At 36.4% G+C, this 16,967-nt stretch overlaps 1 protein-coding gene across 1 annotated transcript in view; it reads left to right on the top strand.

The window, feature by feature from the left end:
• Nucleotides 1–16,967, top strand: part of PTPN20B (protein tyrosine phosphatase, non-receptor type 20B) — a 23,388-nt gene that overhangs the window by 609 nt on the left and 5,812 nt on the right. The window contains exons 2-13 of the mRNA XM_010000356.1: nt 431–589; nt 1,041–1,215; nt 2,303–2,513; nt 3,643–3,680; nt 5,186–5,272; nt 5,721–5,785; nt 7,316–7,477; nt 8,323–8,494; nt 9,112–9,191; nt 11,247–11,332; nt 13,090–13,205; nt 15,672–15,820. Coding sequence (XP_009998658.1) covers nt 431–589; nt 1,041–1,215; nt 2,303–2,513; nt 3,643–3,680; nt 5,186–5,272; nt 5,721–5,785; nt 7,316–7,477; nt 8,323–8,494; nt 9,112–9,191; nt 11,247–11,332; nt 13,090–13,205; nt 15,672–15,820 — 1,500 coding nt within the window. The remainder of the gene's footprint in view (nt 1–430; nt 590–1,040; nt 1,216–2,302; nt 2,514–3,642; nt 3,681–5,185; nt 5,273–5,720; nt 5,786–7,315; nt 7,478–8,322; nt 8,495–9,111; nt 9,192–11,246; nt 11,333–13,089; nt 13,206–15,671; nt 15,821–16,967) is intronic.

Raw genomic sequence — 16,967 nt, 5'->3', positions numbered from 1 at the left:
TCCTGCTGACAGTGATGAGCTCTGAATTCCTACAAATTTGAGAACATTGAGGACAAAATCTAGCTCCAACTGTTTCCTTCAGTGGGACAGCAACAGCAATAACAACAATAATATCTGCACTTTACTATTGGAACGCTTGTCAGCTCCAAGCCTTTCTTTAACAATTTCAAATGCCAAAATTCCAGTCCCTGATGGCAATCTCTGTCTTATTAGGCCCTATCAGTCAATCAATCACCATGAAGCTCCACTAGGTAAAAGGAAGTAATATTAATTCGGGGATAAGGCAATAACAGATCAGAGAAATCCTTATGTATGCTTTTATTTATACCACCTGAGGATCTGATTTCTATCTAGATATAAAAGATAATGGAAGATGTTAATGAAACAACAGAAAAGCCTACATCAAACGTATCCTGTACTTCTTTATTAGGAAATGGAGATCTTTGTGACTTTGACAAAGTCAGAGAAGAACAGTTATGGATTCTCTGTAGTTCTTAGCAAAGCTGACAACTGCCTGTATGTTGATGAAATCTTGTATGAGCCTGCCCTGTCTGATGGAAGACTAAGAAGGGGAGACAGAATCATTATGGTACGGTAATTCTTTAAGTTTCTACAGAGAAGAAAATATTTGCAGATCAATGTAATTTAGTTTTGTTATTCTTCCTGCCATAGGGGCCAGTTTATAATGTATTTAGGCATGGAAGTGCAAAGGAATCATATAAAAAATATGATTCTGCTGACTTCAGTAGGACCAATTTCAGGCTGAATAGATTGTATGACCAGGCAATTAACATTAATCACCTAGCAGCAATGTAAGACAACAGAGACATTAAATAACTTCCCAATTAAAGGACGTAAACTGTACTAACACAATAAGATAGGTGACATTTAAAGGATGCAGGAGTTACATGCTTTGCAAGGTATGAATAACGCCTGTTTTCAGCCTGGTTCATCTTCAATACGTAAAATTCAGAGTGGAAGGAGAGGTACGTGATGGTAAATGAGATTTATGACATCATTTTTACTGGTTTGTCATTTAGGTGAATGGAATTGATGTCACATCTTTACCATGCAATGAAGCCCTGACTTTACTGCAAAGCTCTCCTCCTGATCTGCATCTTGTGGTTTGTCGTGCTGACAGTGATCCAAGTTCCTCTATTAGGCCAGATGAGATTCCTGAAATTACTCTCGCAAAAGGTGCCAATGGACAGCTAGGTGTGTAGTAAATACTATGCTTGCTATTTTGGATAGGGATTACAGCATTCATAAGATAATCAGAAGCAACTGTGGTATTAGATCCTGAGTGATCTTGACATCTTTATGTTCTCCTCCTTCATCCATGACCAAGGAACACAGGGCTTTAGTTTGGGCAAGGACTTAAAGGGAAGACTAATATCTCTTATTAGACCAATGAAGATAGTTGCAAAAATTATCTTTGTATTATTATCCTATTGGCTGAAATTTCTGGCATATCTCAAATCTCATATATTTATCAACAAAAGAAGTTGTTGATATTTAGATAATTTAGATAATTATGTTTACTACCTGCTAAGATGCATAAAGATCTATTTGGAGGGGGGGAAAAAAGGCAAAGTTTGAGAAGGAGGAACCAATGGTTAGGACAATAGTTTGCTGTTCAAAAAATATACACACAATCCTTGGTTTATCACAGACACAAAGTTGTATCTACACTTTGCAATACAAGTGATAGAAATTCTCACAGCATGAGTATCTTGGTATTTCTGCAGAATGTGGTGAGTACTGCACACAGATAGAACTGCAGACTCTGAAACAGTCTAGCCACATTTGTTTAGGTACAGCATTCTGATTCCAGTTCAGAAACCATCTCTTTGGGAGATTGCTTGAATATCATCGCACAATTCCATTTTGCACTGTACAAGCACCTCCTTAGCTGTCATATACCTCCCTTCTCTATGGCATTCCAAAGACTGCAAGGCACTTCAGCTCTCTGGTAATGAGGGAGTTGCTGCTATGTGACTAAGTTTCTTATTCAAATGAGTATCCAACATTAGGTGAAATAAAGCAGTACAAAATAGCTGAAGCAGAGATGGACAATCGCATTTATGTTTTTTTCCATACTTTTAAAACATCTAATTGCACTTCACTCTCTGAGTCCACCTCTTGTACCCTGTCTCACTGAGGAAAGACTGTTATTTATAATGCCAGTGATTTGTTCAGCCTGTCTTTCAATGATTCACATCTATTCCATTAGGCTGTATGTCACTAACAGTATAATTCAAAAGACACTGCCACAAAAGATGCTTTCTCTGCATTATTCTAGGCTTAAAGTTGACAGGAGGAGCTGGAAGCAAGTTACAAGGTATTTATGTGGTAGAGGTAGTGCCTGGCTCTCCTGCCAGTGTGGAAGGCAGTTTGCAGCCACAAGATCAGATTGTTTACATCTGTGGACTGTGGACTGAGGGAATTAGCCTGGATGATGCAGTGAGAGTGTGTGAAGCTGCAACCCAGAATGTCCAAATCAAAGCCATAAGGTAAATCTGAGCATACTCCAACAATCCTAATGTTAAAGCACGTCTCTGAATTTTACATCAAGTAAAAAAATAAAAACAAAACAAACTAAACAAGATAAATTACAAGAAAAATGCTTTACCTCAAGCATTTGAATGTTGCAACCTAATACATAACAGTCATAAGATAACTCCTTGCAATTACAACTTATACAGTGAGTAAAAGTAGACTAATATGAGTCAAATGAGAACTCTTAAAACTTCATCATCCAAACACAAATGTGAATCCTTTTACTGTGAGGCTGCCCACCGTTTTCAGATACCCTGCTCTCCAGGGAAAATAATCTTTTTATTTCCACTACTAGTGTTAACCTTCTCCATACATTCTCAGATTCACAATTACAGGCAAGAAAGTACCTCCAATGTTGAAAGTAACTTTGAGTTACTTCCAACAGCCAAATCTTTTAGAAAGGTGTTAAAAATGCAGATTTTAATCTGCAGCAAGTTAAGAATTTCCCTCATCAGCTCTTGGCCACACATTAGATTTACTGTGTCCTGCAGTGTAGTAGGGCATCAGCAGAGCTCCTGGACTGATATATTTCTACTTCTAGCTTCCAAATATCTCAGAGAAACAAGTCAAACAATAAGGCAAAAGTACATGAATAAGTTACATCACCACAGTTAGCTACGGTGTGTCTGTCACAGCCATCTGATTCACTTGCACTGGACTAGCAGATGAAGAAACCACAGCCTCATTATACTTCCTGCTGTACAAGCAGTTAGTAGGCAACACATCCTAAGAATTTACAATCCAAGGAGACCAACAGAAATAAGATAATGGAATTTATAAAAGATCATTCCCACTTTATAGAGGGGGAACCAAAGCTGAATTAAAAATGTACCACAAGGGAGTTCTGTATTATAACAGGTTCTTTGTTTCCACAGCTCATTTAAATAAAATGTTTCATTGTTGATAAAGACAATCAAACATTTTATATACAGATAGAAATGCTCTTTAAGGAAGAACCATTAAAAAAAACATAGAAGTATAACTACAATTTAGACAACTGAATTTCTAAAAATACTTTTCATATATGCTTTACAAAGCATGCAGCTCTTAATGGCTCATATATTTCACTTTTTCTGCCCTCAGAAATGGCAATCCAGTGGTTCCTATAGAGCAGAAAAATAGTAAGTAAGGCTAATATATATATATATATACACATACATATTTTAGTTCAAAACTTGCTTCTGATTTTGGAAATAGCAGAAGGTATTGATTAATTTCATTTAAAAAGTTATTAACAGATTACAACTTGGCATTCAGTTTCTGTGTTATGGCCATTCTAAGGGTCTGAAAAAAACCCAACACTTTAAAGATAGAAGATTTTTTAAATTATTGATATTAAACGGGAGTTTTACATGGTCATATTTCAATATCTATTCTGATTTAAAATATTATCTACCAGGTTTTCCAGCACTTTTTGAGCCACTAGTTAATATGAGCCACTATTTCATCATTCAGACCAACTTTTTATACTGTTATCAATAAACCTATAAAAAATCAGAATCAGGCAGCACCAATATCCCTTAGTTAATATAAGAGCATTCCTATTGGGGTAGGATATTTAGTACTATAACTGACGCAAAACATCAGTAATCATCTGCACTACAAAGACCTGATGAGAATTGCTCTAGCAATAGAAGGAGTCTCGGCAAGCAGAGGTTGTACCTGCACCAACAGGTGGAAGGATAGGTATCACATCTACGTCACTGAGTAAAGGTGTGTTACCTATGCAATAATGCTTTCCAGTGTACATTTGGCTAGAAAGTTTAGTCAGGCCTAACATTTGCCTAACTGGATGTCTGATTTTTTTTTAATCATGCAAAGATTACCTGAAAATGTAACCCTGGACCAGAATTGCTCATGTGCCTACATGCATCTAAATACTATAAGACCTGAATAAATTATTCCAAGTCAAGCTAGTTACAGATTTCCTACTGTACAACAACTAGCCACTAACAAACAAACTAGTGTTTGGTTTTGTAAACTGAAGCAGCTTATTTCACTCACTGAAGAGCAAGCTTCTTTGAAATTACTACAAGACACAAAAAAAGCTACGTGTATTCTCAGCCATTGTGGTACAACTAAAGCACAGTCAATTCATAGCCTGGTAGGACCTTGCTTACACATCCTTGCTCCATGAGCTTTGTAGATTCCAAGATTTCTCAAGACACCTTCAAAATAGTTTATCAGATCGGATCCACCTCTGATTCAGATTTCTGAACTCTTACATGGCACCCCTCTTATAAAACAAGATTCTTGCCTTTTAGAAGACACAAAAAAAACTTATGGCAACTTTGTATTTAGTCTTCCTACATATCCATCTCTGCAGACACTAACACACCCTGCTTCTTCCTCTGCCTGATCATTGCCACATGTCTAGAATGACAATTTGATCACTGATTGTTGCCACACTTTTAAAAATAGCAATTTCTCTGCAATTCATGACAGAATTGTTTATATCAGTGGGCAGATTGGCAAACTTAATGCAGAAGTGTCTCGAACTGTCTCACAGAGTATCAATATTGGATATTTATGCTTTGTTTAACAATCTAAGCACAGTTCACCTTCTCTTGTATATATGGAGGTTAGCAAGAGGCCTGTTAGAACAAATATACATGTATGTTTTTAGCGCCACCTGCTGAAACAGAAAAAGCCAGTATTTCCCTCTCAAATGAAAACCTGAATTCCCGAGAAAAGCATCTGCTGCATCAACATGGTAAGAAACTTTGTCTTTTTTAATTAGGGTTTGTAAAATTATGTATCCTCTCTTGAAAAAAAAATAATAATAAAAGAATAGTCTATAGGTGATACTGGCTGCATCTGGGAAGGTTCAACTCTTCATAAACAAAACTGCCTTCTGCAGAGCTTCAGAGAACATTCATACATTACCTGCTGTCCATCTGGTATGTCTCACATTGTAACATGCAGCTTTTAAAGCTTGTTTTGGAACCTGCTCACTAGGAGATAAAGAAGTCGACAGGGATAATGTGCAAAAGGCTCACTTCACAGTTGAGGAATATAAACCCACAGGATTATTTTGTTGTTGTTGTTTTACATGTCAAATATAAAATGTTTTAGTATGTCCCTGAACATGATTTTCAGTATTATATTGTAGAACATGTTACCAGTACAACTGGGTTAAAAATGTTGCTGGTTTTTCATAGAGAAACCTTTGGAGGAAACAAACTGTGGTACTCAGGAAACCACCCCTGATTCTCCACAGTGTAAGGTAAGTAACAATTTTATCTAGTGTGAGATTGTCCATCAAGTGAGGTGAAATAAATGGAGTGAGATCTTTTTCAACAGCAGTATTTAATGTATATGCTTCCTCTCTGATTTCTTCGAAAATGTGAATATATGGCATTGGGAGAGTGTCCTCTGAAGTGTTGCATTGCTTCAGCATTCATGGACTAGAATGTGTTTAGCACTTCCTGGAGTCAGACTCTTCTATTGCTGTTTTTCAATGTATAATATCACTATTTTAGCAGCTTGGTAATATAAGTGTGATTTACACACTGTAGCCCTTCCATTAGGTCTTCATGGTACTCTTAACACCTTACAAGATTAATCCTTAGCTTAGAAAGTAGCACAGGAAAGAGATACAGAATGTCACAGGATGGGATGCTGGGGAAAATAAGCATAATTGTAATTGTGTAATTCACAACAGTATTTGAAACTTGAGATTAATGTGTTTCATTCTTTAATTCTCAGATATTTTAAAAGAGGGTAAAATCTCACCAAGCCTTTAGAATATTATGCAGCATTGACATGAACCATAACATTTTAAATTTGGCAAGAGTAATGTTATTTTTAAAAAGATTAAGTTCTTAAATACACAGGTGTGTTCTTTGAAGAAAGAAGTAACTTCCATACTCAACATACAATGCTTCAAAATTCTTTAAAAATTCTTCAAAATTCTGCAAATATTTTTTTTTCATGTAAATGTGGAAATAGTGTTACTTGGAATTGAAATCATCCACATTGGGACTGATATTTCATGGGAATAGATTTACTAGTTTTCTCTTGACTCTGGTATTCAAACAAGGGCTGTCTCTTGTTAAAATTAGATCTCCAAGCTGGCAAAAAAACATGGCAACTATTTTCCCCCTTTTGATTAAGTCCTCACTAATACTGCTTATTCCACACCATTTAATCCATGATGGTTTTTCTGTTCAATTTGCTGAAATTATTTCTGAGGATGATACCTGCAACATTGGAACCAGTCATGCTGCAAGCCTTAAAGATTTCTGGGTTGCTGCTATTGCTGACATAATACTTGACCCTAAAAAAGCAGCAGATTTTAAAACTAAATGAAGTGCTATAGCCAAACAGATAGGAATGTTTGGGTTGCAAGGTTAAGATTTTCATTATGGAACAATAAAATAATTGATTATGTACTGTGTTACTGTCAAGCTGGAGATAGGAATTACTCATTTGTCAATGAAGGTGATGTATTTAATACATTATAAAAAGATTACAAGAGTACACGTCCTTGTTTTTAAGATATTATTTTCCCCTCCAGCAATTATTAAAAAAGGTTATGAAAATAAGTATATACCATTTTCATTCTGATATATACATGTAGCCACTATATGTTAATCACTGGAAGCTCTATGCACCTATTCAAGAGGATATATCCCATAATCTACATCAGCCAGTGACAACTAGGAAGCACAATAGGATTCTTTGGTGTTAAGACTGCATAAAAAACACAGTCCTGAATAAACTCAATTTTAAACTGCATTCATTTCTGTTTTAGGACTTCATTATTAAGATTGAACTGGAAAAAGCAGAAAATGGAAGCCTAGGATTTGCACTGGTAGGTGGAAGAAACGGCAGAGCTATCCTAATAAAAGCCATCAGCCCAGACAGCATTGCAGATCTAGATGGGAGGCTTCAAGTTGGTGACATTCTACTTAAGGTAATGCTGGTTCTTCATTCTTTTGGACTATATTTTCCCTAGTTGCTCTGTAATGAGTAGTCTATTCAGTATAAAGGGTGTGCAGATCAGAAAACTGAGGCTGCTTGGCACAGTAACAAGTAGAAAATGGTGTCCCTTGGCTCCTGGGGGTCAGAGGGCTGTTCTGGCCCACTCTCTACCCCTCTTGCCTCAAGTTCAGCTTCCTGTGGAATGGGCCTCCCTGCAGCTGGAGGCAGTCATTGGGTACTCCAGCAGAGTGGCAGACACAGTATAGCAGGGCAAATGACAAAGCTCAACTACTTCATGGTGTAACTGTGTCCAGCAGGACTCATGAAAAAAAAACAGAGAAACAAGTCAGCTGACCAAACATGCATATAACAGCTAACCAGGATACTGGCAGGAGCCTTTCATCTGTGCCAGGAAGGTATTATCAAGGCAAGCAAAAAGCACTGGAATTAGAACTTCTGTGTCTTTATTTTAAATCTTACTATCTTAACCGTCTTTTAATAGAATATTTTACCCCAAATTATTTTTTCTATTCCCTCCAGAGGTTTCAATATTTTTGTTTGCTTTTCTATTTTTTATTTCTTTCCATCTGAAGAGTGGGGGAAACAATGCATCTTAGTGTCTCAGAAGAGATGCAGATTATGCTTTTAGGGTGTACTCTTGGAAATCATAGTATAAAGAAGTAGAGAGGAGAAGATCAAGAAAGTTACTAAAATGGGAAGGGATAAAAACACATGAAGTTCAAAGAAGTTATATAAAGATTGGTCAATGCTAGGACAGATTATTTAAAAAGCTTTCTCTTACAGGAATCTGGAAGTACATATAATTGTATTTTTCAGGTGAATGAGACTTTTGTGTCTGGTCTGCCACGCCACACAGTTATAGATTTGCTGCGCAAGGCTCATGGCACGATCCAACTCACTGTCTGCCGAAGCATGGCTCTGCACTGGGCTTATTCAGACAATCAGAGCCACAGCACACCTTCCCCCCAGGACACAAAAGCAGAGCCTGGTAAGCAGCTACATCCACTCAGTACACAATAAAGTGGGATTATGTGTTGCCTGAATTCAACTTTCCTATTAGCAAAACATTTCACTATTACTAACATTACAGTTATTCTGGTTCATAGCTGTAGATACAAACACCTTCATCATGATCTGCAGCACTGGCTAAGCTACTCAAGCATAGAACCCCAGGGAAGGAATGACCAAGTATGATTTTTAAGTCTAGGAATAGTAGTGGAAGCAAAGCTGCAAGACCCTCGAAGTAACTTGAACTCAGCTTATGTTTTTAATTCAATGAGGTTCCTGGTCTGTGCTAATTTTATACAATTTACTGATGGAATCACAGGCAATTACTGACCCAGCTGTTAAAATATATTTCCCACAAATTTCACATCCCAGATCTCCTACCTTATCTCTCAGAAGCACAATACCTCTTGTTCTATGTGGCAGACAGCTCCTCTCCCTTCGATACTTGTTCATGTTCAAATGCAGAAGCCTCTGCTCCCAGGCTGATTGCTATTTGAGAGCACACCCACCTGCACTGGGCAGTACTTAGAGAGCTGACTAACTCTATTTTCATCGTTTATATGCATTTTGCTTAGATTTTTGTTTTCTGGTATTCAGACAGTGCTGGGGGAAGGCTGCGAATTCACCCTGTTTTCACCATTAACAAAGAAGAAGAATCCAACCAGATGTGCACCAAGGTAGAATCTGAATCAGGCTTTTAGAAGTTATTAGGCAATATAATCATATGTTTGATAACAACATGGGTTTCTTACAATGCAGGCAAGAACCACACTTTCTTAATGGGAAAAAAAAATAAAAATGAATGGAAATGTGCTGCAATGACTGAGACTGTAAACGTTTGAATGAGCCAAGGGACTCCCCTGAGATAAGAACATATGATTAGTATAATATTTATGCTAAAAGAACAAGGGGGAGGAAGATTGCAGATGCATGTCTATTTCTGGTGCTTTAAAATATTAGAATGAATTATTTATTTATTTCAGTATTTTTATATTGATTTCATTATTTTAGTATTTTAAAACAATACACTTTAAAAGATTTCTATTCAAGTGTCTTGCATTAATATTCATAACACCCAAACCTCTTTAAACATGGTTATGTTATTGAATCTTAGTAAGTCCTTCAAAACACTGCACATAAAATTTTACAGCATCTATTATTTCAAAGTTTATAACTGTAAAACCCCTCCTCAGAAAATATATATCCAGGTCAACTTATCCTCCAGAAGAAATAAAAATCCCAAATCCTCCCTCAACCAATATAATCCAACTGGAAAAAGAAAAATGGAAGAAATTCTTGAAATGAATAAGCTGAGAAAACCATTAAGAAGACTTTGTTTGAGGATGCTTTAAGTACAGTTTTGTAATGGGTGTTGGAACAGAACTGTCAGAGTCTGGTGAAATGTAATATCAAAACAGTGTCATGTCTGTTATGACAAAAATGTACATCCAATAAAAATACAAATGAGAAGTAGGAAATAAAACTAAGATTATAGTTTCTTTATTAGATCCCTGTTAGCAAGATATTAAAGCACAAAATTAGTTTTAAGCATGTGATTAGGTGTATCTAGTTCAGCATAACTTTAAGCACATGCTAATTTCTTTTTTTCTGAATTGGTTCCATTAACTGCCTCTTCTTGATTATTTCAAGCTTGCCTTTAGCTGTCTCTGATGAATAGAAGCTATTCATGCTTTAGTTAATGTATCTCAGCTCATCTACTACAAAGATGTAGACTTTGAAAATGACAAGCTACTGAAAAAAAACATGTAAAAGAGCAGCTGCAAAATACCTTTCATTGTCATATAGAAAACAAGAATCCCTATAACATTCTCCAGTCAGTGTAGTCAGTAGGTGCAGAAACTGGGTAAATGAACTCATGGTTAAATAGGCATGAATTCCCCTATTCTAATCGGCATGCAGAAGCATAAAAGTAAGAAAATAAGGTAAAAATGGCAACTCCCATTATGATTCTCTGAGGTATTCAGTAATCTCTACTGTGTAAGGTGCCAGGGTATTTTCTGAGTGCCTCTGAAATATTACACTGACAAAGAAGAAGAAACATCACTCTATAATAAAATTCAAATATTTATCTCTCAAGTGTTATAAGTGAGAATAAACCACTGTCACATACTAACGTGTTCTCTAAGATGGAAAAACAGCCACCAATACCATTGCTTCTACTGCATATGGAGGGTGATCAAGGGTCTGCCTTCTCTTTTAGTTGAGTGCTTGTTCAGTAAAGCAGCTGAATCTTGCTTCTAACAGCTGGCATCATTGTGTTGGAGATAAAAAAAAAGGAAATTAATACCAACAATTCCATCTCAGACACTGGTGTTTGCTGCTGCCAGGAGCTGGGAGGTGAAGAATAGAGCATGACTTGTGATTCCTGTATTTGCATTTTCTTTATGAGATCAGAGAGGAAATAACAAACGTTTTCAAAGTTTAGTCATGCATGCTAACTTGTAGAGTTGTCTGAAGATTTTACTGTTATGAAGCTCACAAATACAGCTGATGTGGCTTTTTATTCCTAGTAGATACTGTAATGCTGAATCAGAGTTGCATACTTTTTTTCTGAAGGTGGAAACTAGTCTATTTAACCTTTCCTTATTGAGTGAAGGACAATTTTGTCAGATAGCAGAAAACATGTTGATAAAAGTAACTGTATTCAGTGACATTCTAGGCACTTCTTTGTACTGATTTTTTAAGAGGTTTTTCTTATTTTAAATCTGCAGGATAAAGAAAGTACACACAATTCCCCTCTGCCAGGTCAGCTGCCTGCAAAAGACTATGAGGATATAACCAGTAATATTTCAGACAGGTAAGTCTTTCAAATGTTCTAAAACTATTAAACAGTATAAATAATTTATTCTTATATTTCCAGAGCTGTCCCAACATGGTATGCAAATGCACTCATATGTCCCAAATGACAGAAATACAGTTCTATGGGAATGCAGCTCCATCTGCAGCAAGAATTGCTAAATAGCTTCCACCCAACTACTGAGACAAATGAACCAGAAACTTCTAGATGGAACAGTTCATGCTGGCATGCCTAAGCTAGTTTTACCCTTTCTAGCTGAGGAGGAAAGAAAACAGTGGTAACACTATTTCCCTGGTGTGGGCAGGGTCTCCATGGATTTTACTAAGTGTTCCAATAGGCCTTGCAGCCTGGGCTAAACCCTGTGCTACTATGGCTATAGCAATACAGATGTTTAACTCCAAACATCCGGGAATCAAGAGAATTTGAGGATTACTCCAAAGAAAGCACATAGTATAAGAAGAGAAGAATTTTACTTCATATTTTGAATCTACAGTACGATGGGAAATTGAAGAGTAAGAGTGTTGACAAGACATGGGCAGTTCTGTCTATTACAGTGTTGCATAATATATTAAATATTATTATTTTCTTTATCACTTCTAACCCACATAAATTAAAAAAGGATTAAATATTTACATTTAAAACTTAAAACTTTGTGAGAACAGTATTTGGTCAATCAATTAGGCATGAAAATCTTCCCTTACCTGTTTTTAGAGATAAAGCCTGAAAGAAGATTTGAGAGCATCTGTAAGTGAGAACATCCATGTGAACATAGGTTCAGTGCCACTTGTTATTATATCATTACTAATATGAGATTATCTTGTGATATATCTGGTAATTAGATGTGATTATTATTGAATTATCTTGCTCTGTGTGCAAGATGCATAAATGCATCTGTGGCTAATACAATGTTATCTTATCTTATAAAGGGATAAAAAGTATCTTTTCTGGTTGTTTTGCAAATAAGGTGGTTTTCTGGCCCCTATCCAGTAATCTGAATCTCTTTACTCTCACTATTTTCTAGCATTTCTATTTCCTACTTGCCAAAGCTTTGTGAACTTGAACAGGCACAGCCTGCAGTGGTTACTGATATTGGCAAACCTGCTACTTTTCTTATTCTCCCTCTTAAGTGTACCTTTTTGCTATTTCTAACACATAGAATGATCATATGTAGGATAGGATAATGCAAGACTGTGGTATGCTTAAGACTGCTAACATAATTCAGTGTTAGACCTGAGAGTATCAGAATTAGGCAGTAGAGGAATGTTTGACCCATTCTGCTCATATTGTGGTTGTATTCTGTATTGCAGATGTATTTTCTACCTGAAACATGTTTAAATGCTCTAAAATTTTCTAAGAACATTAGGAAGCAGTATCAAGCAAAGCCTATTTAGCCATGATTGCCTAACAACTGAAAAAGTCATACATGAAAAATTATTTATAACTTTGACAGTCCTTACTTCCAGTCTTTTTTGGGCAGATTTTATACAAAGTATGTTCTTATCTCTTTGAAAAAATAAAATAACACAGTCAGATAGATAATAGTGGGTTTTGCTAGCTATATTTGCAAACACTATGCCAGACAAAATGCTATTACTCCTTGAACTTCCATTCTTCAGAGTTCACAATTGTTCTTGAAAATAGTTGCTCAAGCAAATTAAAAGTTATCAAAATAGATTAAAACCAAAATCTTTGTACAGTTCAGGCTATCAAAGTTTCTGCTGCTTCCATAAGACCATTCAACTGATGCTATTTTACAGATCACAGAAACAAGCAGAACATGAAGTCTGCAGAAGAGAGAGTCAGCAGTCCGAGTCAGACAGCTGGAACAATGAAGATGATGATCTGCCCCACAGGATTTCCGTTCTACCTAGAAGTAACCATGCAAAAACTTCTCTTGTTTCTATAACATTATAGTCCAGGTCCTTCGTATATGCTCATTGAGAACAATACTAATCCCTTGTACATAAGCTAAGAATTTGCTCTTTGTGTCTCAAAGATCAGGGCACTTGGGACACAATTCTTACCATTGATACATATAAGGGTCATCAAGCCTTTGCAACATTCACAAGAAGGTGGCCTATATCAGGAGCTCTCCAACTCTTTTGGAGAACTGCCAGAAGGAAGGAACATGGGTCTCAATGTAGTTAATTAAACCCAGGGAGATCAGCTCTACTGGGCATCACCCACTCACCACTGCTGTGAGCAACTCTGCTTTGGAACTCCAGTTTGAAAAGGATGAGCAACGTTTTTTTGTTTGTTTGTTTGTTTTTCTGGGAGGGAGGGTTGTGTGGGTTTCTGGTGTTTGATTGGGTTTTTGGTTGGAGTTTTTGGTGGGGTTTTTTGGTAATGTTATATATCATGTCCTTCCCCAAAGCAAAATCTCTGATTACCTCCATTATACTCAATGATGTGTACCAATGGAGCAAATAATAGGAAATAAAAGTTGTTGCATTAATTTTACCAACACCATGGCATTTGTTCAAACCATGCACTGCGGGATAGTGCAAAGAAATAACAGACTGATTTGGTGGCTGAACAAAAAAAAAAGTTATGAAACTAGCTCCCAAGTGGATAATTAAAAAATTTAAATTCTTAATTTGTCCCAAAATGAATAAAATAAAAGCAGGACAGACTGGATGTAGTAGAAGGTCTTTTTCATATATGACAGGCAACAACAAAAAAGGCTTTGAGAATTAACGGGAAAAATTGCAGGAACATATTACAAAATGTTCTTGTTATCACTGGATGCAAATATTTTTTGAACGAATTATCTTTCTCTTACTGTTCCCATACAACTCCTCAAAAGATTAAATGAAACCGTTACACAAAAACTTAGAATGAAGGGTCAAAGTCTATTTCAAGACTTTCTTCTCAGAAACACTGAATTTGACTTCATATAATAACTTCATTAAACCTCTAGAATGGATGTGCTTAAATACATATGAAAGCACTTTCACAGCTCATGTGCTACAGACCCACTGATACCAGAAGACAGTTTCCACAAGGAATCTGCCTAGCTGTTCCTATAGGAAATTAAGCTGCTCCTGCCCCAAACAAGAAACTCCTCTGAAATACAAGTGTCTCTGTGCTGTTTCTTGCCCTATGGAAGCAATACATTGCTGATGACTCTTGTCAGAAGTAACCACAGTTATCTCCGTCACACTGCCAAGCTGCACTGGCAAGCAAAGAGAACATTATAACCTGTCTATCCTCTAGTACCTGCTCAAAGTTTGGGGTTTTTATTTCACTTGATCTTGAAGGAAAGAGAGATGTATGGGAAATAGTGTACTCTGTCTGGAGTGGAGAATGTTTGGCACTCTCAACTACTTAATAGAAACACACATCTGTGAGGGTTAGATAAACAGAAAGTGAACAGAAAACATCTTAGAAGCTCAGCAGGTGCAAGTTGTAGCCCAGACAAAAGCATAGCAAAGACAACATTTCTGTAATCTCAATCATTTAAGAGTAGCAGTGACATCTTCCAGAAGAAAAACAGAGCATTGCTGCTTGTCTTCATCCTACAACAAAGCCATGGGTAAAATCATCATATTTTCCTTGAGATAACTGGCATGTTATCCTTTGCCAACTAAAAGGACAACTTCCATAGTTCCTCTGCCTCAAACCACTATTTTCTGCCAAACAAGCTACTGTTTTAACTCTACATGGTAACAAAAGGTTTTCAACTGCTCCAGTAGAGTAGCGATATTTCTAGAGATAGAAATGTTTAACCATCTTCCCAATCTGTCAAGCTTTGCATCAGAACATATACTTCAGGAAGAGCTAACCAGTAAAACCGAATCCTGATTTTGGTGATCAAAGATACTTCACATCTTGTTCTTGAAAGGGAGTGTGAGATAAGATGAAAAGAACAGAGGGTATTTTCTTAATTCAGGGAGAAAGAATTTCCAGTGATCATTCCTAGCAATGAGGTGTGGCAAAACTAATATTCAGGAAAATGCTGGAAACATGAAGATGATTGCCTATGAAGATGTGACTGAGCTTTCTATACCAACACAAACTAGCAATAAATGTTACAACTCTGCAAGAACAGTATTTCAAATGGACTATATTTTAAGAAACTGTATGAGGCAATAAGTTGCAATAGTTGGATCTAATTCCAAATTACATGAAATGTGGTGCTGGTTGTATCCATGGTGCTGACTTATTCTTCTTTCTGCTGTGAACATAAGTAAGCCAAAAATATCTTTTTACATTTCACTTCCACAGTATAAGCACTAAAATGTACTTAAATACTACAGCCCTCTAGGTTTTTAAAGCCAACACTTTGCAGTATGAACAATAATAATAAAAAATGCCTTTGTATTTTGTTGATATATAGGTAGAACCTTTACTTCTGGAGATGAACTGACTTGGTTAATTAACATTAAACCATCACTGACTGGAGTAGGTCCAAGGACTGGCATTACAGGTCTTATTCGAGGCCTTCAATTGCGGATTGAGAATCAAGAGGTGTTAAAGGAGTTCATGGTAAAGTGTGATTGTTTTTTAAGATGTGGGTGTCTAGCAGAACTAAGGGGCTTTTAGCAGCCATCTGCATACTGTATAGGAGACTGACTTGTATATCTTTACTGACTCTTCCTTCTCAGAGATTTATTCCAGCCAGAATGGGGCTTTTAATCTGCTGATTGGGTGATGCTACAATACTTGGATCTCGCTCTTTCCAGACAGGTCAGGCTTACACTGTTGCCTGTCCAAAGAAACTGCCCACATGTAATGAAAAATAAATGATACGCAAAAGTAGATTTTGAATGTTTTTTTCCTAGACTGACTTCTTCCTATTACCCCCTCAGCTCTGCTGAATATCTGCCTAAGATCTATTCTAGAGGCTGCATTAAAGCAAGAAATCCATGCTGCTAGGGATTCACTAGTGTTGAAACAGTTAATGAAAGGAAAAATGTTTCACACAATGCTCCAGTGATCCATGGAACTCATTGCCACAAGATGCTATTAAGGTTAGGAACTTTATGAAATTAAAAAGAAAAGGTAATGTTTTTCCATAGATATTGAAAACACACAATTACATCTGATGGTATATAAATAATGAAAAAGTGTAAAGTTAGCAAAACATAAAAAATCTCATGTTTCAGGATATAAATAGAGTATTCAGTTATCAGCAGATTTCCAAAAACTGGATTATTTCATAAATCTTCAACACAGAACTGGAGTTTTCTTTAACTGCTGTACTCATTACCTATGAAATAGATTCCTACCACTTTCCACAGTAATTACAATGTCATCAATTTCTTTTACTTGCTTTTATATCTCTGATTTTTTGGGTACAAAATCCTACAGGCTAAAGTGTGTAGGATTTTCTGACTTTCCCTGAAGGCTCAAAGGCATGTATTAATTTCCACTCATTCCATTCTGTTACTGATGTACGCATAGCATACTATGAGCTGAGTCGCACGTCTGCACAGAAAACATAAAGATCTAATAGAGGAAGTAAAAGCTGTAGTAACTGATGAAGATGTTAAAGACCTGTCACATGTCCAAATACTGTATAGTAGCATAAGGTGATGGCTGAGCATTGTACAATGCATACCAAAGAGGTAAAGGAATGAAGAAAAGTCAAGGTAACTCAAAATTGGAAATTAAATTAACTTGCACATTCCTG

The sequence above is a fragment of the Chaetura pelagica genome, unplaced genomic scaffold (genome assembly GCF_000747805.2).
Source record: "Chaetura pelagica isolate M959 unplaced genomic scaffold, ChaPel_1.0 scaffold156, whole genome shotgun sequence".
Classification (NCBI taxonomy): domain Eukaryota; kingdom Metazoa; phylum Chordata; class Aves; order Apodiformes; family Apodidae; genus Chaetura; species Chaetura pelagica.
Note: the sequence above shows the minus strand (reverse complement) of the source record. Positions and strands in the feature narration are given on the sequence as shown.